The sequence below is a fragment of the Eptatretus burgeri genome, chromosome 3 (genome assembly GCF_056783735.1).
Source record: "Eptatretus burgeri isolate ZD-2024b chromosome 3, Ebu_testis_v1, whole genome shotgun sequence".
NCBI classification, from domain to species: domain Eukaryota; kingdom Metazoa; phylum Chordata; class Myxini; order Myxiniformes; family Myxinidae; genus Eptatretus; species Eptatretus burgeri.
Genome location: NC_140963.1, coordinates 63,686,821 through 63,710,855, shown reverse-complemented (window position 1 = coordinate 63,710,855; position 24,035 = coordinate 63,686,821). Strand labels below are relative to the sequence as shown.

Sequence of the window (24,035 nt, the reverse complement as noted above, 5' to 3'; positions counted from 1 at the left end):
CAAAATGGCTGACAGTCAATTTTTGGGAAGATCACATAAATTCCTTGATGCGATTCATAAATCTACTTCTCCTGATCCAACAGTCAGAATGCTACCAAATTTGGGTTGCAACATTAGGCCAGGGGAGGGATGTTAAATTGCCAAAGCCATTCGGATCACATAACCTCCAATGGAATGGAGGCATCAGAACTGTGTCAAAATGGCGGACTTGGTAATTTTTTTTGGAAAATTGTGTAAATTCCATTAAAAAATCTTTTTCTCCAGACCCACCAGTTAAAATGTTACCAAATTTGGGTTACAACATAAGGCCAGGGCCCAGATAAGCTACAGATCCAGTGGTCCTATTTTGTTTTTGTCCACGACCTGTACATCGTAGAAGTTAAGGTAAGAAGCTTCGATCTGTACTCAGTGGCACAGTGCTGAAACACTTCTGGTGGAATTCTATCAATGCCATTTTTTCTGAGCATAATTGTTTTTGAGTCTCCATATCTTATATTCTTGCCCTGAAAAGTACAAGACTTAAAGCTTTGGCAATGTCTGTTATTTTTGCGATATTTCAATCTTGCATCACCAAGTGATTATTCATGTAGGATTAAGTAACACTTTTAGAATATTAAGCAAGAAAAATCTGGGAAAAAAATTGATAACACATGAGAAAGCAAGTTACAAGTAAATGAGATCCATTATTTATTGAGTGAATGGCAAACTGTTCTTGAGAAGGACACATACCTCTTTTATTGCAGGGTCCACGTCTTCTGGAAGTTCATCACGGGTTTTGTTTGTCAACATCACAGCAGGGTATGTTGTGTAGGAATCATTAAAAGTGGTTGAATATGAGGTAGTTGTACCGTTTCCGCTGTGGGATGAACCATCTCTGTTGCCGTATGAGCTATCTCTGTTGCCGTATGAGCTATCTCTGCTGCCGTATGAGCTATCTCTGCTGCCGTATGAGCTATCTCTGTTGCCGTATGAGCTATCTCTGTTGCCGTATGAGCTATCTTTGTTGCCGTATGAGCTATCTCTGTTGCCGTATGAGCCATCTCTGCTTCCGTATGAGCCATCTCTGCTTCCATACGAGTCGTCTTTGTTGCCATACATACTGTCGCTTCTGTCAGAGGACATCCCTCCTCTCGTGCCGCTTGTCGATGATCCCGAATGTCCAGTGTTGCTCATGCTGGTGTTTGTCATTTCCTTGCACACACAACAGATAATGTGATATGATTAGTACAATAGTGTTAACTGCTTTGTGGCCTGAAATTAATTTGATATGTGAAAATCAATAAGGCACTGTCAAAAGCCACAAGACATTGGTCATAAATCAGAACTTTTTTCCTCCCCAAGACCCATGTAATATCTCTTCATCTGTGTCTCAACATAGCAATATGCTGTTGATGTGCATCATCTTTTTTATTTTATAAAATGAAAGTTACAGCAGAAGGATGAGGCACATAGGTATTATAATGGCTTCCTGTAACAAGGGAAGAGAGGGAGATAGATGAAGGGCTAAGACAAGGAGAACCTGTTCATCTGAGCCTTAAACTGTCTATTGTGGTAAATGGTGAGTAAAGCAGGTAGATGTATCTAGTGGGGGGAAGCAGGCGGAATTTACTTGTGGGAGGAAAGAACCAAGATACATGTCTATTAGTTCTGCACATCTGAAGTGACACACTAAGAGTATCCAGCTGAAGTCAAGATACTGGGTATGGAGAAACCACTGGTCAACCACCAAGGCGTCACCTATTCAAGCAGTTGAATTGGGCTGGTTATTCTAGCCTGAAATCCACTATCTATCTCAATGGCTGGCCCACTATCTTGTTGTCTCTGGATATAAACAGTGTCAGGGAATCATTTTTCAACAAACACCTCTGGTTCAAAAATAAACACCATTACCTCCCCCAGATATCCAATTCAACAGTCCATCCTGGAAGAACAATTCGTGTTGTTCGTATTGCCACAAGGCAGCTTGTGTTTTCCTCTTTTTGAATAAAGCCAACCCTGCCAACGGAAATCTGAAATCATCCTGTAAAGATCACAAGCATTGCGTTTCTGTCTCCAGACATACTAAGATAGCCATAAACATCAGGCCCACCTGAGTTTTGAACTCACACATCTCTCACGATCCACAACAACCCGTTGGCAGTTGGTTAGTCAAGTCTGTCTCTGGAACATGCTCATCAAGTTACCTTACTTGGTAGGGCGTAACAATGGATACTGCCCATATCAAGACCATACCTCGAGCTTTCAATACATTTTGGGACACTGCCTTCTTCTCCAAACACTCTGCCTATGGCATCAAAGGCCAACTCCACTCTAGGGTCACTGACTACTCTCGTAGCCAACGTGTGGCTCTCAATAGAATCGTTTCATCTCCTCTCCCTGTTAAAGCTGGAACCCCCCCCCCCCCCCCAAGGCAGTGTTCTGTGCCCCGTTCTCTTCCTAACCTTCATCAACAATCTCTCTGACTCTCTCGAAAATCCCCTTTATCGATTTGCTGATGACTTCACCCTCAAACATGACATCCATCAGCGTTCATATAGGAGGCAGCAGCCTCTTCCCTCTCTTCAGACCTTAACGAAAATCACAAGCTCGTCAAACTTTGAATATGCCTTTCAATCTTGGCAAATCTCACACTCTCATGCTCACTTTCTCTCTGAAAGGACCATATGGCAACCCACCCCCCCCCCCCAATATACTTTCTTAACAATCCTCTTGAGAAAGATTAGTCACTCAAACTTCTAGGTCTATCACTTATGATCTTTCTTGGGCCACATTTCAAAGTTAGCCAACAAAACCAGTCGCCAACTGGGCATCCGGCATTGTACAAAGTCTTTCCTTGGTGCACCTCAACTCCTATCTACTTACAAGACCTTCATCCAGAGCTTGATGGAGCACTACTCTTCCCTTTGGCCCTGCCTCACACTTTGCTCAGCTTGATGTTCTTGGAATGCTGCATGATTAAGCCGAGTCTATGGGTCTAACACTTTCCCATCACAGACAGGTCAGTGGTCTCTCTGTCTTCTACCACCTCCTTTCTGGTCTTATACCCTCTGCCTTTTCCGTGCTTTGCCCCCCCACGCAGGGGACACACGGTCCACCATCAAACCCTTTGTGGTGAAACTCCCAAATTTCAAAATCACTGCTCACCTCCACTCATTTTGTTCCCTTTTTTCCCCCATCTGTGGAACCAGCTTCAACATCCTCTTCAATCTCATCCATCTCTCCAGGTCCTCAAGACAGCTGTGCACCACAATCTCAGATCATCCCCAATCCATAACCATGATCTTTTCTACCTCCATTAATCTCCCCTCTATATCCCACTGAAGCTCACCTACTTCCAAATTTCCAGTTTTTCCTTTCTGTCAGTTTTCATCTCTAACCATCTCGTCCACCCCATCTCACGCCCATTATTTGTCCATGTGTCCCTATATTTTGTCCTTCAAACTTCCTGTTGGAGTTTCCTTCTCTCTCCACTGTTGTTTTTTTTTTTGCATCCTGATCCATTTATTGTTCTAGCTCTTCCACAAGCCTTGATTGTATACAAAAAAATTAAAACAATAATGTATTTTCTGAAGGCCAAATGCCTGAATTGTGAAAATTCACCGACATTACCCCAAGTACAAAGAATAATTTCAAAACACCCTCTCAGGTGTAGATCAGTCAACTTTCTCCAAATCTTTGTTAAAAAATCCAGTGTAAGATTATGTTTGATGAAGTAAATAAATGATGAAGACCTCAAACACAATCTCTTCTCCAACTCTGATCTCTAATCATGAGTTTTGCTTCCTCCCTGGTCATGCTGATTCTTCTATGTCAAGAATGGATGGATAACCTCAATCAAAAATTTATAATCCTCTTTTCCATTTCAAAGCCATAAACAGCTATTCCATCCATCCATCCATTGGGACCATACTCTGTGCAGAGTGTTGGTGCTGCCTAAGCAGTCTCCTTGGCTATTGGGCACAATCCTGGACGGGTCACCACTCCGACGCAGGATACCAGCAAGCTGGCACTCATTTTGCCGACCACGGAAGGATGACAGGCAGAGTCAACCCCACCTGGTATTAATTCAACAGCCAAGTGGGATTTGAACTCAGGATCCTAGGATCCCAAGCCCACTATCCGAACCATTATGTCAACACCAGGCATACTTGTACCAAGTTTGATTTAAATCCCTTCAGCTGTTCTCAAACATGTCATTTTTACCTGACATAACCTTTGACCTTTGAACTCTTGATGATAGTTTTCATAATGGAATGACAGAGTAAAAATAAGTAGTAAGAAGTATGTAGTAATATCTTACTACCTTTTTACTTTTACTTTTACACGGAGAAGTGAGAAGGGGTGTGGGGTGAGTGAGGGGTTGGGGGGGGGCATTTACAAGGATGTGGGTTTTTCTGCTCCACTGCAATTAGTCATAATAAATGCCTTACCGATGAAATGTTCCTAACTGCCGCCTCGTCTCCAAACTCAGATCTCAGTTCTTCATACGACTTTCCACTCTGTTGATGAACAAAAATAACATGAACCTTTTTTAGGGGATAAATTGTACTTTACAGTTTAACTGTACTTTTTAGCATATCTGGAATATAAATTCCAGATAAGGTATTGTCGTCACGCACCGTCCGTCTGTCCGTCCATCCATCTCCTATCTCGACTTGCCAAAATGCTGGGCCCATCCAGCTGAAAGTTAGCAGCAACGTTCCTTTCTGAACTGGGAACATTAATTGCAAAGCTCGTTCCTGTCACATGACTTTAAACGTGTCAAAATTGCCGACTTAGTAAATTTCTTCAAAAATTTTCTCCAGACCTAGCAGTCAGAATGCTACCAAATTTGGGTTACAACATTAGGCCAGGATAGGGATGTTAAATTGCGGAGGTCATGCCGATCACATGACCAGAAGTGTGTCAAAATGGCCAACAGTCAATTTTTGGGAAAATTGCATAAATTCCTTCAAAAGTCTTCTTCTCCAAACCCACCAGGAAGAATGCTACCAAATTTGGGTCACAACATTAGGACATGGTCCTGATGTTAGATTGCAGAGGCCATGCTGATCATGTGACCAGAAGCATGTCAAAATGGCCAACAGTCAATTTTTTGGAAAAATTGCGTAAATTTCTTCAAAAATCTTTTTCTCCAGACCCACCAGTCAGAATACTACCAAATTTGGGTTGCAATATGAGGCCAGGATAGGGATGTTAAATTGCAGAGGTCATGCCGATCACGTGACCAGAAGTGTGTCAAAATGGCCAACAGTCAAATTTTGGGAAAATTGCATAAATTCCTTCAAAAGTCTTCTTCTCCAAACCCACCAGGAAGAATGCTACCAAATTTGGGTCACAACATTAGGACATGGTCCTGATGTTAGATTGCAGAGGCCATGCTGATCATGTGACCAGAAGCATGTCAAAATGGCAGTCCTGCAAATTCCTTTCAAAATCTTCTCCTGATCCACCAGTCAGAATGCTACCAAATTTGGGTTACAACATTAGGCCAGGATAGGGATGTTAAATTGCAGAGGTCATGCCGATCACATGACCAGAAGTGTGTCAAAATGGCCAACAGTCAAATTTTGGGAAAATTGCATAAATTCCTTCAAAAGTCTTCTTCTCCAAACCCACCAGTTAGAATGCTACCAAATTTGGGTTACAACATTACACCAGGATAGGGATGTTAAATTGCGGAGGTCATGCCGATCACATGACCAGAAGTGTGTCAAAATGGCCAACAGTCAATTTTTGGGAAAATTGCATAAATTCATTCAAAAGTCTTCTTCTCCAAACCCACCAGTTAGAGTGCTACCAAATTTGGGTTACAACATTACGCCAGGATAGGGATGTTAAATTGCGGAGGTCATGCCGATCACATGACCAGAAGTGTGTCAAAATGGCCAACAGTCAATTTTTGGGAAAATTGCATAAATTCATTCAAAAGTCTTCTTCTCCAAACCCACCAGTTAGAATGCTACCAAATTTGGGTTGCAACATTAGGACACGGTCCTGATGTTAGATTGCAGAGGCCATGCTGATCATGTGACCAGAAGCATGTCAAAATGGCAGTCCTGCAAATTCCTTTCAAAATCTTCTCCTGATCCACCAGTCAGAATGCTACCAAATTTGGGTTACAACATTAGGCCAGGTTAGGGATGCTAAATTGCAGAGTTCATATGGATCACATGACCGGAAGTGTGTCAAAATGGTCGACAGTCAATTTTTGGGAAAATTGCGGAAATTCCTTGAAAAATCTTCTTCTCCAGACCCACCATTTGGAATGCTACCAAATTTGGGTTACAACATTAGGACATGGTCCTGATGTTAAGTTGCAGAGGCCATGCTGATCAGGTGACCAGAAGCGTGTCAAAATTGTGGTCCCGCAAATTCCTTCCAAAATCTTCTCCAGTCAGAATGCTACCAAATTTGGTGTACAACATTAGACAAGGGTAAGGGTGTTAAATTGCTGGTCATGTTGATAATGTGGCCGGAAGTGTGTCAAAATGGCCGACTTGGTCAATTTTTTGGGAAAATCACATAAATTCCTTCAAAAATCTTCTTCTCCAGACCCACCTCTCAGAATGTGACCAAATTTGGGTTATAATATGATGATCATGTCCTGATGTTGAATTGCAGATGCCATGTTGATCACATGACCAGAAGTGTGTCAAAATGGCTGACTTGGTCAATTTTTGGGAAAATCACGTAAATTCCTTCCAAAATCTTCTTCTCTCAATCCATCAGTCAGTATGCTACCAAATTTGGGTTGCAACATTAGGCATGGAGATGGATGTAAAATTATATTGCAAAAGTCATGCTGACAATGTGACCAGAAGTGTGTCAAAATGGCAGACTTAGTGAATGTTTGGAAAAATCGTGCAAATTCATTCAAAAATCTTCCTCTTCAGACCTACCAGTCAGAATGCTATCAAATTTGGGTTACAGCATTAGGCCAGGGCCCAGATAAGCTACAGGTCCAGTGGTCATATTGTTTTTTTGAAATAGGATAAATTGTACTTCACAGAAATATCACAAAATATAGTTTGAATAAGACAAAAAGCATTAATTATTCAGACAACCGCATTAAAAGTAATTATAGATTCAAATATGGTATTTTTATGATGATCACATTATAGACTACGACAAAATGGGATCTGATGTATGATGCTGAAAATGTTCACAGCAACACTTTTTCAAGCCAAACCATGGTCATGATTGTTGCCTCAGCTTCTTTACCGCCCAAATATTGTTTCACCACGTTTGATTTATGCTTGACATCATTATCTTGTTGGAATATGAATCACAGTCTAGTTAGTCACGTTCCCATAAAGAATGACATGATAGATCAAAATCTGCCTGCAATCATCAGGAATCCGCATCATCAATTTTGCAAAAATCACCAAAATCGTTGGCCGACTTGCAGATAAATAATTGCACTACTCTTCCATCATGCTTCAGTGTAGATGTTGTGTTGTGAATGGGACATCTTTCTCCTCTCCACCAACAAACAAAATGTGCTTCTATCCATCCATTGGGACCATACTCTGTGCAGAGCATTGGTGCTGCCTAGGCAGTCTCCTTGGCTATTGGGCACAATCCTGGACGGGTCGCCACTCCGACACATGATACCAGCAAGCTGGCACTCATTTTGCCAAGCTCAGAAGGTTGGCAGGCAGAGTCAACCCACCTGGTATTAATTCAACAGCCGAGGGGGATTTGAACTCAGGATTCTTGGATCCCAAGCACACCACCCTAACCATTAAACCAACACCAGGCATAAAATGTGGTTGATTGTTGCCAAAATATTTTTCGAACTTTCTTCATTTGAAAGAGCTCTGCTCAACTCTGTTTGTGTGATCCGATTCCCATTTGAACTTTTTAGTTGAGTTACTTCTTCTCAACAAAAGTTCGCAAGCAACTCCATGTCTTTTGAGATCACTTTGTATCTTGGGTGTCTTACTGTTATCAAAGTTAACCCACGGTGTCTTTTGCGAAGAGTCAGCGAGGTATTACCAGCATCTTGGCTGAATTCAAAATCCCTGCTCTAACCTACAGGAGTGCACTGGACCAGCAGCACAGCTGTGTTCCTATAAATGAAGGAAAACTGCAGCCACATGCTGCATGCGAAAGACGAAGAAATTTAGCCATCTGAGGCCCAAATAATTTTTCCATTTGAACTTTAGCATGTCTGGTACAGCTCAGAATGTAAAGATTGGATAAGTCATGGAGAGAATACATAATGTGACATAATTACAGTTTATATGTCGACTTTGTGCTGAAAGCATTGTTATGACGAGCATCGGCACTTCCACCATCTCGGCCCAACATCGGTGGGCAATTTAAAGTGGTGATATTTCCCCAAAGTGATACTTTCTTCTGGGACACCACCATTTTTAGTGCACACACACACCAGCAGAGGGCTCTATTTCCACCACACATCACCCCAGTGCCTTTATCTGCCCACCTTCCCTCATAATCCACATGCACTGCTTACACTCCACTTGTGGGGATCCCAGGCCATGAACCAGCCAGTGAAGGTCAGAGGTTCAAAGCCTTGCTTGACGAGGATGATTGGTTTATCAGTGTTCTGGTTTGCAGGATGGGTATGGATGTATTCCTTTGCAATGTTCAATGACTCATCCTTCTCAGCTTTGCTTGCTCCACTCCCCAACCACAGGAACACCTGAGCAACAAATTCTTTCACAAAATTGCTTCATTATATGTGTATATGTATATATATATATATATATATATATATATATATATATATATATATATATATATATATATATATATATATATATATATATATATATATATATATATATATATATATATACACACATCGGGCTGAATATTAGTTGCATTTGAAGTTCAGAATAAAAAATTTACCAAATGCATTAATTATTTAATTTTATGACATCAGGCTTCATTCCATAAGATTTTCTTCAAAGAAATATAGCAATGACTGAATAATATATTTATTTGTTGGAGATCTCTCTTGCTCTCTTTCTTGTTCCTTCATTCCCTACCTTATTGTGTTCACCTGTTTTCCCACTGCCCCTCTGTCAGTAAATTACCTTTTCACCCTCTGTCACCTCAATCATACACAAGTAGTGGGGCAACTTAGCATAACAATTGTGCATTTTGTGAGGAAAGCACCAAATTTGGCACACTAGTAGCCTATCATATTATGAACAGATTTGGATATTGGGCCATCTCAAAATTTTTGATGGCAGTGGAAAATGGCTGCCACAGCCATCAGCGGCTGAATTTTTGATTGCCCAATATCCAAATCTGTTCATAATATGATAGGCTACTAGTGTACCAAATTTGGTGCTTTCCTCACAAAATGCACAATTGTTATGCTATATTTAGCTAAGTTGCCCCACTAAAGGATATTTTTTTATATACAGTACAAACAAAACGAAAAAGATAAAGACAAGAAGCCTGGAAGGAAATAAGGACGATTAAAATAAATAAATTTCCAATTTTAATGATAAACTTGAAGTGCTAGAACATTTGTAAAAGTTGTTGTTCACTGAACAGGTTTATGCATATTGCTATTATTAGGATTTAACGTTATATCAAAGAGGACATTCAAACTCTTATAACTGTTCTTCTTTATTCAAAAGGCCACACCTGGTCCCAAGTGTCCAAAAGCATGACGTCTTCTTCATCCAAATCCTCCTGAGTGAAGTTGCAGATCTCAGTGACATAAAATCGTCCAGTCTGTGTAGAGCACTCAAACAGTCTTGGCTCTTGATCAACATTTTTTTCTTGCAGCCTTTTCACCATAGGATACAAACACAGGTGAACAAGTAAATGACTGTTCGCAAGCTTGAGCTGCAGACAATGCCTTACAACCTTGTTTAATTTATTCAATAACTAAACAGCTTTTGAATGGATTTTAACTGAAGTGAAATAAAAAAACATACATTTTTTAATGGTAATTATTAATGTTACATCAAAAATTTGTCAACAATTGTAATCTGTTTAAGCAAAGTTGAGGGAACCGAAAATGTTCCATACAGATGCCATTATACAGGGTGAATTTTTTTTTATTCGAGAACCCTAAATAATTCCCCTACACTAAAAACTACATCAGTTCGGAACCTAATATTGTGTGTAAATGGAGCCGAATGTTACAGAAAGACGTGACATGATCCACACAATTGATTACCTTAATTCCACACAAATGAGTTTGTTGTGCTAAACATCTCAGAGATTTATTCGGGCTTGGTTCCATTCTTTCCCGCACGCCATCCACTTTCTCTGATGTCACAACACTTGGCTGGCACATGTGCTTTTTCACTTTCACGCAGCCTGTTTCTCTGAACTTCTTCACCAGTTTCCATATTGCTGATTTCAAAGGTTTCGTATGACCACCCAAAGTGACTTTTAAATGCAATTTAACATTCCCTAAATGATGCATTCTTGATGTATTGTTTGCCGAGATACACACGTTCTTCCACAGCGAACGCCAAGTTATGACTGAGTGAAAACCGTTAAACGTCACTGCCGGGTCACATGATAAATCATGTGATAACTGATAACTCTCACGATCATGTCACGTCTTTCTGTAACATTCAGCTAAATTTACACAAAATATTAGGTTCCTAACAGATATAGTTTTTCGTGCATGGGAATTATTTAGGGTTCTCAAATAAATAAATAAATTTTTAATCACCCTGTATTTGAGAGTGCATAAGTGTCGACATTTCACCTTAAAACCTGAGGTCAGTGATGGTATGATATATAAATTCTTACTCAAAAATTTATATCATATTATTTTGTAGAACTTTTTAAAGTCAGGAATACCCCTGACTAAAGATTTCGAAGCAAGAACGATGACAACAAAGTGGGTACCCATACACCGTTAGTGAGTCGGAGAAAATTAAACAGGCTTGCTCTGCTTCAACAACATCGGCAGCATTTTTAGAAGAAAGACACCTGAGAGTGCATCGATGCCACTAGTGAAATAAGGTATCGTAATTACGAGTCAGAAAATGAATGCTATTCAGTTAATCGAATGGTGTCTACAAAAGTTTAATCATCCAAGTGTCTCTGTCTCTCTGTCTCTCTTCCTGCAGAAGCTATTTAGCTCAAGAACAAGCTCCATGGCAAAGGGGAATGATGCACATGTGTTATACAACGTGAAATGAGTGGAAGGGATGTAAACAAAATGAGAAAATAATAGAAGAGCTCATCCAGGCAAATCCATTCCTTTCCTGTAGTAATTCTCTGCAGACTACTGTAGTAGGACCTGTTACCAACTATAGTATACGAGAGTACTACTCTCATATACTATAGTTCCAACTAGCAGTTTTTGCCTGGGCAGGAGTGGGGTATATGTTGGAAATATGATGTGGCAATGGGCAGTAATCATAGCGAGATCTGTAAAAATGTACAGTATTATCGTTATTGTTCATTCCTTTGGCAGATTGCTCTTTTCATTTCACAGGTGACTGTTCTTTGCTGCATAATCTCATGTGCTACATATTTATCCATCAATCTATTTTTTTACAACAATGTATTTTCCCCCAAAAAAGCACAAACCTTCCTCCCATTTACACTCCCTCTCTTTCTCTTTTCCTGCCAATGGAATTGTTCCCCTATATCCATCTCACCTTACTCTTCCCTATAAATATGATGACCGTCAGCTCTTTTTCTCCCTTATACCCACTCATTATCTGTATTTATTTTAATAACCCCTTTTTAATCCCTTATTTGAATGTTTTCCGAATTACGTCAACATTATGTAACCTTTCACCATCTGATATTTCGCTATTCTTTAAGCACTAAAAAAATACAAAAATTACTAGGATTGCCACTTGTCTATTTCGTTAATTGAAGAGGAGTGCAGTATTATTTTTTGGACAGCCATAATGCTTGTGCTTCGAAAGATGTATTTTAAGTAGATGAATATGAAAAACACCTTTTGTCATTGGAATACGGGGCCTTTCCTCCAAGAGCAGCCCAAAATTCACTTGACTCATTTCCTTCGAGCTCCATACTCTTCTCTTGATGGGAGATGAGGTCTGCAACGGTTCGAGCCATTTCTCGTTCATCTCCACTGCATCCCTGTTGAAGGTTCATGTTTGAGAGATATCACCGGTCTTAAGCACAAAAATATCATGGTGACCAGCATGCATTATATACATCAATAGAAGACAATGATTCCTTCTTGTATGAATATAATTGTTCATTTTTTCCAACTATTATATGAGTGCTGCAAGTAATACAAAAATAAGTTGAAAGGTCGAAAGACTCATGATTAAAAAAAAAATGAATTTACATGTTAGAAATGCATGTTTTACTATCTGAAGCTATTCTTTATAGCTTAATTTACAGCAAACTCGCCTCTGAGCTGTCTTACCTGGGTTAGAATCTCGGCCCAACTATAAACTTTCATCCTAGTGTTTTGCATGAACAAGTGCTAATTACAGGCAGAAATGATGTGTGTGTATGCCTGCTGTTGGCTTAATGGTTTGTGTGGTGGGCTTGGGATCCTAGGATCCTGAGTTCAAATCCCACTCGGCTGTTGAATTAATACCAGGTGGGGTTGACTGTGCCTGTCATCCTTCTGAGGTCGGCAAAATCAGTGCCAGCTTGCTGGTATCCTGTGTTGGAGTGGTGACCTGCCCAGCATTGTACCCAATAGCCAAGGAGACTGTTTAGGCAGCATCAATGCGAGGCATGGAGTATGGTCCCAATGGATGGATGGATGGAATGATGTGTGTTGGAGGATGCCATCATTGATTGCTTTGCAAGGATGCACAACAGAGGGTACACACTGATGCTTCCCAAAAATAAATAAATGCAGACTGTTTACAAAAATAATTTTTCTAAAACATGGGTGGTGAGGGTTAATTAATAATTAGAAGATGTGACATTGTGTTCAATATTTTGAAATATTTAATAGTAGATATAAAATGTAAATTTGTGCTTTTACAACACACACTTGCTTCGAAGTCGTTTAGCCTGGGTTTGAATCTCGGCCCAGCTACATAGGTGAGTTATCGCCGGCACCCTGGCTAAATGATAAATTCCTGCTCTAACTCAAAGAGGGTGTTGCATCAGTCGCACAGCTTCTCCTCACTTCCAACCTACCAATCCCTCCTCCCTCACCTCCCCACCTGTCCCCAGAGCCAATGATTAATGATTTTTACTGTAGCTAGATGTGCTGCATATAAAATTAAAAAAACTCAAGTGTTGGATGCAAATCTGAACTTGATGAGAGGGGAGACTGACATTAAATAATTTCATTTCACAATGTACCACATGCAGTGTAAATCATCGAAAGAATATCAAACCGTAGGTAAATATGTGGACAAAGGGACCCAATATATGAGATGAGAGCAAAATCTCACATCGAAGAATTGCCTGCAAGTACTGTGTCCATCTCTGAACTTCTACATATATGAGCACTGTCATGGAGCTCAGACACTGACTCGATTTTCTTTTCACTGTTTTTGAAAATATCGATATTTGAAAACACACATTAGCACTACGACAAGAGCATATAGAACGTTGTGCAGTCATTGCCAGTTGACACCGATCATTGCCAGATGACACCTGTTTATAAGAGGAATTTGTAAAGTTGCCAATGTGTCTACATTGAAAAGTAAGAAGACGTTGGTCTGAGATATTATTGTGGAAAGTGCCAATGATATGTGAAGCCTTATATTAAATGGCATCCAGAAGTGCAAGGTTGGGATGTGGAGCTCCAATGAACATTGAAGACGTTTATTCCATTGAACTGTTGATGAAAGTCTTTGTCAGCTGCCTCTGGATGCTACCTTGTCTATATGGATAAGCACAATAAAGGTTGTGACTCATGGATGTGAGGGAGGGTGAGGGATTCCAGACAATGCATCTCAAAGAGTCTAACCACTGAAGTTTTACAAGCTGGTGGTTCTCATTTGAGAGCAAGAGAGTGAGTACATGTTGCACTCACTGTAAATAAGTTGTGTTTTTAAGATACATTTCTGAAAAAGTAGAACAAAAAGACAGATGAACTTTCTGCAAATATTTCTGTTTCACAAGTAATGATTGTAAACCGCCATGGGGAGCAAGAAGAAGCTGACGTTTTGGAATGTGTTACTCTTTGGGGCAAAAGAGGGAGGTGGGATTGGCACGAAATTGATATAGGGTGAGATTTTTATATGGGGTGAAACTTGCACTGTCATCCTGTATCAACCTTCAAAGTGAACCTGTCTTCCTCTTTTGCTCTGACAAAAGGTCAATGCCAACATCATTAGCTTCTCCTTGCTTCCCACAGTGGTTAGCATACCTCAATCAATGTCCTGTTGATCCCATTCACTGTTCTACCTGTCCGTTGATACAGAACGCTACCCTTCATGATGAGGACTAGTTTTTCATTCCACAAATGATTGTAAACTTTTAATATTTTAATGTTATGCTGAAGGGTGACATCCTTTAAAACAGTCTTTTGGACGAATTATAACAACATCGCAAAGATATATATAGGCATTCAAATAAACAATACTGTATTTCATTAATTTTTGGAAATATGATACAAAATTTCATCCATAATACTTCATTTTAAATGGAGACTATTGTCCTGAAGAATGTTTTCCATTTCGTGAGCAAAATGCTATTTTTTTTTTATCTATTTTTATATTTAATATGCCCCTTAAAACCCCCCATGGTATTTTATGTTATTATGAGCTTACAAGAACTTTTGCGTGAAAAAAAAAAATCTTCAGGAGTTTTCATTTAATCTTATCAATTGTATGAATGGAATGACAATACATTCCAATATTTTTCACCCTTTGCACACAGCAGAACTTGTTTATTATAACTGCATGCCACGTTGCACTTGATAACCAAAGCATTCTTTTGCCGATATGCGTTTGCTTTGAGCACTTTATCAAAACACCCTTTGAACAAATCAGCCTATCACCATCCAAGGCTAAGTGATACTTAAATAGTGTGAACTGAATTTCCAAAATACGATGCTGCATCATTGAGAAAACATTTTTCAAAATTAACAATTGTTCCCGATGCTTTTAGTCAGCTTGGTAATTTCTTCCTTTTTTAATTTTTTTTTTTACAGCAGAGGCAATATTTCAGCAAAAAATTGTGAGAGGGATTGATTTTTTTTCTTCCCATGTCAATGGTCAAATATTTGGGGAACTTGTAGCAAATACCTGAGCCTCTGGGTGGCTGAGTGGCTAATGTCTGTTTCTTCCCTTAGATGTTCATGTCACTCTTCAAAACAGCCAAAAAGGAAACGGTTCATCAAATGGCTTTTCCAAATGGGAAATAGCTTTAAAATAATTGGCAATGGAGGATATTCCTGTGGTTGTATTATTGTTAACTGCTGCTCAATTGCTTTTGCAAGAAATCCATACAGAATGCTATTTTACATGAAGCACTTGAAATGAGAATAACTAACATAATTTTAAGGCTTATTCTTATTTTCAGTTTTGACAGGAACTTTCAAGGAAATGAGTTTACAAGATATCCATTTTTACTGTGGGAAGTCCTTGGAATTAATTTAATTACCATGAAACTTCATGCGAATTTTGAAGTATTTTTACATCACTGCTTGTCTATTTTACATTGCGAGCGAAACATCCTATTTTACATTGATATCTGCTTGTGTCTGTCAGATGAGGGCCAACAAGCCCGAAACACATGTCCACGGATGTTCCCTCTCCAGGGTGGAATGGTCCATAAAATTGAGAATTAAATTATATTCCCGGTATTGGCTACAGTACAATCTTATGGAGAAGTAGGGGGCTGTAGCTCTGCTAAGCTTATGACTGGTAGACGAAGCTGATGCGACTGTTTAGCCAGAAGAGCCTTTTTAAAATTTAAATTGTTACTGAGTACCCCTAGAACTGTTTTGTGTACGACAGACAGGTTAATGTGTGGCAGGCATTACCCATTGGTCAGGATGTATGCCGTAAAAGCTGGTGAGGCACTTACTTCCTGGTACCCACTACAGTGATGGAGTCTGATCTCAATATATGAGATCTGACAATAACTAATCTGACAATGATGGTTTTTTTTTCTCGACAGGTGGCAGCACTGGCTTTGGTTTCATAATTAGACGTGCATCATAATCTTTCTCTCGGTACTAAATTAGCTGTTGTAGTGATTGGTTGTGTTTTGTAGCCACAACAGAGTTTTGTTAAAAATTAGAAGTGTTGCAATTGTGTTCTGAAGACAAATGACAAATTTTTGGAACAGAAAATCATCATCAAGTTTTTGGTAAAACCAAACAAAAGTGGCATGGACATTTTCAACAAGTTGAAGCTGGTGAATAGGGAAGACGCAATGTCAAGATCACGTGTGTTTGAGTGGACCAAGTGGTTTCTGGAAGGGAGAATAGTGATGTGAATTAGGATGCCGGTCAGGATGCCCATTGATTGCCAAAACGGACAAAAATGTTGAAAGTGTGAGAATGTTGGTCCAATCTGACTGACGTCCAAAACTCCAATGAAAGGAGCTAATTTTGCATCAATGGAAGAGATCCAGAGAGCCATAACCAATGAGCCAAATGGCCTTTTCAGACGACAACTTGCAAGGGTGCTTTGAAGCATGGCAGTGGCGTTGCCAAGTATGTATGGACTCCCAGGGAGATGACTTTGAAGGTGACCACAAAACATAATTGGTGCGTTTAAAATAAAATTTTTGATTGCTTTAATCCTGGAACTTTATTGTCGGATCTCATGTATATCAGAACAGACTTTTACAACATGGATTTATTTTACAACTAAGGTATAAAATTTAAGAAAGTCAACAGTTTGATTGAAATTTTGAATGCCTGCACCATATACTTCACATGATAACAGAATTCGGTTAATTCACCTTGTGTCTTCCTTGGCTTAACCCTAGTCCTACAAACAGGGGCCTTTTTGGACCCCAGGCATACATTTTGATGTTATTTCTATATTCGTTTAACAATCTATTTCATCTTTTATTAGCTTGTTTACCTATATGTACCGGTAATAAATATATCTTCATCTTCTTCTTTCGGCTGCTCCCGTTAGGGGTCGCCACAGCGGATCATCCGTATGATCCGCATAGTGATTTGGCACATGTTTTACACCGGATGCCGTTCCTGACGCAAGCCTGGTCGCCTCTTACGACACCTCAACAAAACCGGGATAACCGGTAATAAATATATATGATGTTTTAAGATCCCACCTTGCTGCACAGTTACAAGCAATTCCTTTCTGGGGTCCAAAAAGACCCCAGTTGTTTTTGTTAAAATTTTTTGCATATATGATTACTTCATATGGTATTTGTATCAAGGAAGTCCTCCAATTTTTTATTTTATTCTTATGATTGTTTACTTTATCACAAAATCATCACACAATCAAAATAATTATGTTTCCTCATTGATGTGAAACTTTAGCAAATTTAATGCAATTTAGTGCTTCTAAGTTGGGGTCATAAATGTCCTGAGTTGGAAGGTTAATTTTAGATTTTACACTTATTTTTGTGTTTTTTTAAGTTTGTTGACTTTATCAATAAGCTGTTAGGGTTAGTTTGTTTAGTCATTGATGTGAAACTTTTTCAGATTTTGTGAAATTGAGTGGTTTTTGAGCCAGGGTCAGAAAAGACCCCAGTTGGTAAGATTAGGTTGTAAAATAGGTTGGTCGGACCTGGGTTAAGGTTCATGAGCCATTATTAGGGCACATATTTGAAATAATTGTGCACCTTATGATAAAAGCAAGAATGTTGGCAGGATGTTGGAGAAATATCTGTCAAACATTTGGACAGAAGGAGAAAAGCTGAAATAACCCTATTAAAGTCACCATGTTGGATTTTTAAATGGTCATACTTGTGCATTTGTCTGAGAATTTATTTTTCATGCCTTGTTGCAAATAGTTTGCCACTTGTGCTGCAAGGTTTCCAGTACTAAGCTTGGCAAATAAACGAGTGCCTTATAACTGGAGATTACACCTGCAGACACCTGTATTGATGGCAAAAGTATGAAATTCGTGAAGTGTGTCTCATCTGTCAATCTAATGACAGAATAAACGTTTTGTTTCACTGGCTGATTTGCCAGCAGAAGGGTCACTTCCAGAGGTATACGTCTTACACTGCCATGCTGGCAGCATCCTCTCTAGATTTCTGCTTCTGTGCTTTCAGGAACTTGGATTTTCTGTCGTTCAATCTGCACATCTTGTGTACTCCAGCATTTATTTTTGGAGTGTTGTTTTTTAAATACTATCCTCTTCATCTAATCTTGCTTGATTGCAATAATATAAGCAACTAAAGTGAAAAAGGTTCTTAGCCTAAAGTGTGCCACTCTTAAGCCACTCCATTTAACCTCCAATACACCTTGAAAGTGAAAATGAGAGGTATATTTGATGTGAATGGTGGAAATTTTCAATAATACAGGATGGTTGCTCTCATGGAGCCATTTCAGCTTGGCTCCCTCCTTGAAAATGTTTGGTTTATGTAGATCTAGCTCACTGCCAAATTCTATGCTTTTTATCACACAAAGTACACAATTGCTTTTGTCACATATCTGCCTAACGAAAATATTTTTGGATTGTTCGCTTCCACCGATCAAATCCAAGTTTACGTAAAAATATTTTTGATAAATGAAGAAAGTGCTATTTTACAGTTGCATCCCTTGTTTGTCCATCTCAGTCTATTTTGTTCCTCTGTAGGCCCACAGACTCAACATGTAGATAATATAATAAATATCATTCTATAATTTTCCTTCTAGTTCCCCCTGGCCTTGCCTGACGATACAGTTCTCCTTTACTCATTTTCTTCATATCCGCCACCTTTTCTCAAATTACACCTCCATGCCCCATGTCTGAAAGAATACCTTGCCACACCACAGGAAGCAATGAGTGTCCATTTTTCGCTTGAGCACAAACACATCATTCGAGTTGAGTGAAGTAGAACGTGCTGGCACTTCTATGGCCTTTGTGTTCGTTTCATTCGTTCCACGCACTTGGAAGAGGCGCACCAGAGGCTCTTCACTATTTCCACCAACACGGGATGTTCCCCCCTGCATTAAACACATACGGCCAACAATTTCAGCAAAAGCAATAAATAATACCACAAAAATTAGGCAAAAAAAAAATAGCACTCCAAAAATAAATAGGCAGCAAGATGATGTGATAACAAAGTCAGCAGCAACAAACCATGATAAATAATGGGGATAGTCATTCGGCTTATTTTTATTTATTTATTTATTTATTTTTGATTGTTGAACTCTTGAGTATCAGAAAATTATCTAAATTTGGAAGTACAGTATTTCTATATTTGACAAATAAAATAAGTCAGCACTTCAGCATACCATGTTGGTGTGGTGGACTATATCGTTACTCCACTGTGGCTTATAGGTTACCTCAAGTTAGTTATATAGTTAAAACAATGAAAACAATCTTTCTTTCATCTCCTCTCCCTGTCAAGCCTGGAGTGCCCCCAGGCAGTGTCACAGGCCCAATCATATTCCTAATCTTCATCATCAATTTCTCTGACTTAAAAGTCCTCTTTACACATTCCGTTCAGATAGGGAGGCTGCAACCTTTCATCTTTCGTGACAAACCAGATCTTGACAAATCACATGTGCGCGCGCATGCACGCACGCACGCACGCACGCACGCACGCACGCACGCACGCACACACACACACACACACACACACACACACACCTGCTCTCTCTCTCTCTCTCTCTCTCTCTCTCTCTCTCTCTCTCTCTCTCTCTCTCTCTCTCTCTCTCTCTCTCTCTCTCTCTCTCTCTCTCTCTCTCTCTCTCTCTCTCTCTCTCTCTCTCTCTCTCTCTCTCTCTCCCCTGTCTGTCCAACTCTCCCTCTACTTTTTAAACAATCCTCTTGAGGAAGTTCAGTCACTAGAACTCCTGGATCTCACTTTCAGTCATGATTTTTCTTGGACAAACTACATTTCAAAGTTAGCCTCAAAAGACAGCTGCTGACTGAGCATCCTCCATCGAGCAAAGTCCTTCCTTGGCACAACTGAATTTTTATCCACCTATGAGGCCTTCATCTGCAGCTTGATGGAGTACTGCTCACTCCTTTGTGCTGGCACCCCTTCCTCACACCTTGCTCAGCTTGATGCTGTCAAACCAAGGCCTTCATGATCATTGGAATCTCCCATGATGAAGCCAAGTCTATGAGCCGATCAATTTGCCATCACAGACAGGTTGGTGGTCTCTCTCTCTTTTTGCTCTTGCACCCTCTGCTCTTTCTGTGCTTTGTCCTTCCACAGGTTTCTGCAGGGTGAATGCAATCCACCAGTAACCCCCTTCTGGTGAAACTCCAAAAATGCAGAATCACTGCTCACCTCCACTTACTTATTCATTCTTTTTTTGCACCAATGGAACCAACTTTCACATGCTCTTCAATATCCTTCTTCCCTCCAGGTCTGTTCACCACCATCTCAGATTATCTTGCATCCAAAACCTGCATCTTTTGTACCCATGTTAACCCCTCTCCCCACTTTTCCTCCACCCAAGCACAATTCCTTCCAAATTTTCCCATCTTTAGAGTTTGCTTCTGTAACCACCTTGTCCACCCCTGCATCTTCCCCTACCCCTCATTCTTACCTGCATCCCTTGTTTGTCCGTCTCAGTCTATTTTATCCCTCAGCCCTGCTGTTGGTGTTTCCTACCCTCTCTTTTTGCTGTTCTGTTGCATCTTGATCCATTCATGCCTGGTGTTTGCTTAATGGTTAGGATGGTGGGCTTGGGATCCTAGGATCCTGAGTTCAAATCCTGCTCGGCTGTTGAATTAATACCAGGTGGGGTTGACTCTGCCTGTCATCCTTCCAAGGTCGACAAAATGAGTGCCAGCTTGCTGCTATCCTGTGTCAGAGTGGTGACCCATCCAGGATTGTGCCCAATAGCCAAGGAGACTGTTTAGGCAGCACCAACGCTCTGCACAGAGTATGATCCCAATGGATCGATGGGTTTATCCATTCTGTGTTCGAGTACTTCCATGAGCCTTGACTTTGGATACAAAGATAAATAAATAAAGATAAACAAGCTGACAAGTGAATTATGTGGCATCCCTCAACATTATCTACATTTCCTGGAATGATGTCAAAGCACAAGGCTTATTGCCCTCACATTGCAGACAGGTCAGTGGTTTCTTTTATTACTGCCTCAATCTTCTCTGGCCAAGCTCTATCAGCTCTGGAGGTCATCTGATTCTCCTTAGTTCCTCCAAAAGATGTACATTATTCCAGTGACCATCGAGTTGGTGTCAGTTTAGTTGGTGTCAGTTTTAGGAGTTTAACCTCATCCTGGTTAAACTCCTAAAATCCAGGCATTTCATCCATCTCCACTCGTTGTCCTCTTGTCTCCAGTTTGTATATCACTGTCTTCCTGAGACTGTCTAATTGAATCCTTTCCTCCAGGGAACCTACAGGGAAACCCAATCCCGACTCACAATCTTTTCTACCCCCATTAACCTTACCTAACCCAACTCTTTTATATGAGGGCATGCTGAAAAGTAATGTATCCTATTCTTTTTCTCCAAAACAGGTAATGATATTCGAATGAAACAAAGACAGATATTCTGCCATGGTGCAAATGTATTTCTCAGCATAATCACTGCATCCACACATTTCTGCCAACGTTCAAGAAGTTTTGTGATGATGTCATGATAGAACTGTGCACCCTGATGTTTTAACCAGCCCTCCGCAGTGGCCTTGACATCTTCGTCAGAAGAAAAATGTTCTCCGTGAAGATGTTCCTTGAGTTTGGAGAAGAGGTGAACATCTGACGGAGCCGAGTCGGGGCTGGTGATCCTTTGTTGGGGAACTCCATTGACCGTCTCTTACTCTCAGGATCGTAAAGGTGCATCCAACTCTCACCTCCAGTCATCTCATCTCCAGTCAGTCATCCCAACTCTCATTTCCAGTGCTTCACGCTTCCTAACACTGACAATGTCGTGCTGCCCTCTGCCATCTTGACTAATGTAGCATTGAGACGTGGAGTGTCAGAATCATGAAACTTCGTAATCGGTGGTGGGAAAAACGAAGGTGTGGACTGCGTTTTGTTTCATTTGAATATCTTTTCCAGTTTGTGAGAAAACAAATAGGAAGCATTACTTTTCAGCATGCCCTCATACTTGCATGGTACTGTGTTTCCTTCCTTTCTTACTTACTTTTCCTGTTCAATCAGTTCATCGTTGTTGTGTCCCACTATTGTCCCATTACTCCATCATTACAAGGAATAAAAACATTGGTATGCTGATGCTGTCACCTCATCATGGCTGGCCTTCAGACCCTGTAAGATGTGTGATGATATATTGGTCAATCTATTTATTAATTCAATAATATTACTAAATATAAAGTGAGTTGGTAAAATCATCAGTTTGTTTGCAGTTTTACCCTCTTTTAATATGCTCCTCCATGTGCCTAGGTTTTGTGTACAAAATAAAAGTAATTTCAAGTTTTAAAATACAACAGTATGTTTTATGTAAACATGACCAAGACAGAATCAAAATAACAGATTTTTTTTTAAACTCTGTTGCATAACTCCTACATTGAAGAACTGCCTCCCCCTCATCCTGATTCAGTGAATTAAGTACATGGTGACACCAACTCGATGGTCAAATTCTGTACTGCCCTTCCTTGTCCTGCATTGTATGGACAATTTGCTCTTCCATTTGCATAGCCATGACTGGTGTCATATTACATCTTTAGAGGTTGGCTTTGGTGTTTTTTTTTATCCTTCACTCTTATAGGACAAACATTATTTTTGGTTTCAGGATCTGAGCAGGGAGAATCAAATATCCCACGTTACGTGATTTGAAATTATTTAAGTGTAATATTACTAAATATGCATCTGAACCAAATCAACAACAGAATTTCTGAGGCTGAAAAGTATCAAATAGAATACCGTGGTGGCAGCTCATGCATATTAATTCATTAATTTACTTCGTCAGTGGGGATGGGCTCCGATGCAGCAAAACATTTCCACTTGCTCTGACAAAGTTTACTACTCTTTCATCTGAATATACAGTATTTATAATTGTACAACTTAATATTCTCAGTGTGTATGATCAATGTAACCTACCAAAGCTATTGATGAAATATTTTAATTAAAGAAAATTAAAGGAATGCAAAAATGTGTTGCGTTCCAAGCTTTTATTTTTATTCTATTCTGTCTGACCTGGGTTTGAATATCAACCCAGCTATACATTTTCATCTTAGTGTTTTTCATGCAGAGCAATGCATCAATGTCATGTTATGCCTTATATCAGGAGAGTATCAAGCCGGAAGACTCGTATGCCAGAATTGGTTATTGGTTGACATAAACTATCTCTTGGTATGTCTTGTTTGGAGAAACATTATAGTTATGGAGAGCCCACTGGCTAAGTTATAAATTCCTGCCCTGACTCTCTCACCAAAGCATAAATAAATAAATTCCTGCCATGACTCTCCCCGAACATAAGTTGATGAAGGTCTTTAATCCTGCAGTGGACTGTAATCAGGCTGATGATGATGAACGAGAAGTATCACAAACTGGTATCGTATAAAACACCGGTCTTCCTGTTAAGCCATCTTAGCACAATTAAAGCAATGTGTGATGAATAAACATCATATTCATGAGTGCAGCTTGAGTGTGCTCGAAAACTGTGCATAATCAGAAACAATGATTTTTCAGGTTATCAGTGAAATCAATCAGCAACAATGAGTTTTCCAGTTCAACACAAATCCATCCATCAACAAGTCTTTGAAATTAACAGACCAGGAGATCCTTGTTTTACTTCGGTGTGATAAAATTAAACAAATCAAATTACTTTCAGGCTTTTTTCCCCAGTGTAAAACAATATTAATTTTTATTCAATGAATTATAATGTTTTTCATAAAAAGCAAAGCAAATAAAAATATCTAAGCTGATAGTGGAATGGGTCAGGACTCCAACGAAGCCACATGGGAAACACAATAAGTCAGTGAAGAGTCCATCATTGAAAAAGAACGAGGATTACATCTTTTCGTAGAGTATAAATTAAAACAAATCACTTCTAAAAACACTGTTGATCTTGTTGCTACCAGGGCAGTACAATTAT

General features: G+C 39.6%; 1 protein-coding gene across 1 annotated transcript in view; it reads right to left on the bottom strand.

Annotated features, from left to right (window-relative positions):
* LOC147030062 (villin-1-like) overlaps nt 1-24,035 on the bottom strand; it is a 96,789-nt gene that overhangs the window by 12,214 nt on the left and 60,540 nt on the right. The window contains exons 14-19 of the mRNA XM_085873774.1: nt 18,815-19,000; nt 11,927-12,072; nt 9,631-9,775; nt 8,483-8,671; nt 4,431-4,499; nt 730-1,191 (exon numbers count right to left, since the gene is read on the bottom strand). Of these exons, the coding sequence (XP_085729900.1) occupies nt 730-1,191; nt 4,431-4,499; nt 8,483-8,671; nt 9,631-9,775; nt 11,927-12,072; nt 18,815-19,000 (1,197 nt within the window). The remainder of the gene's footprint in view (nt 1-729; nt 1,192-4,430; nt 4,500-8,482; nt 8,672-9,630; nt 9,776-11,926; nt 12,073-18,814; nt 19,001-24,035) is intronic.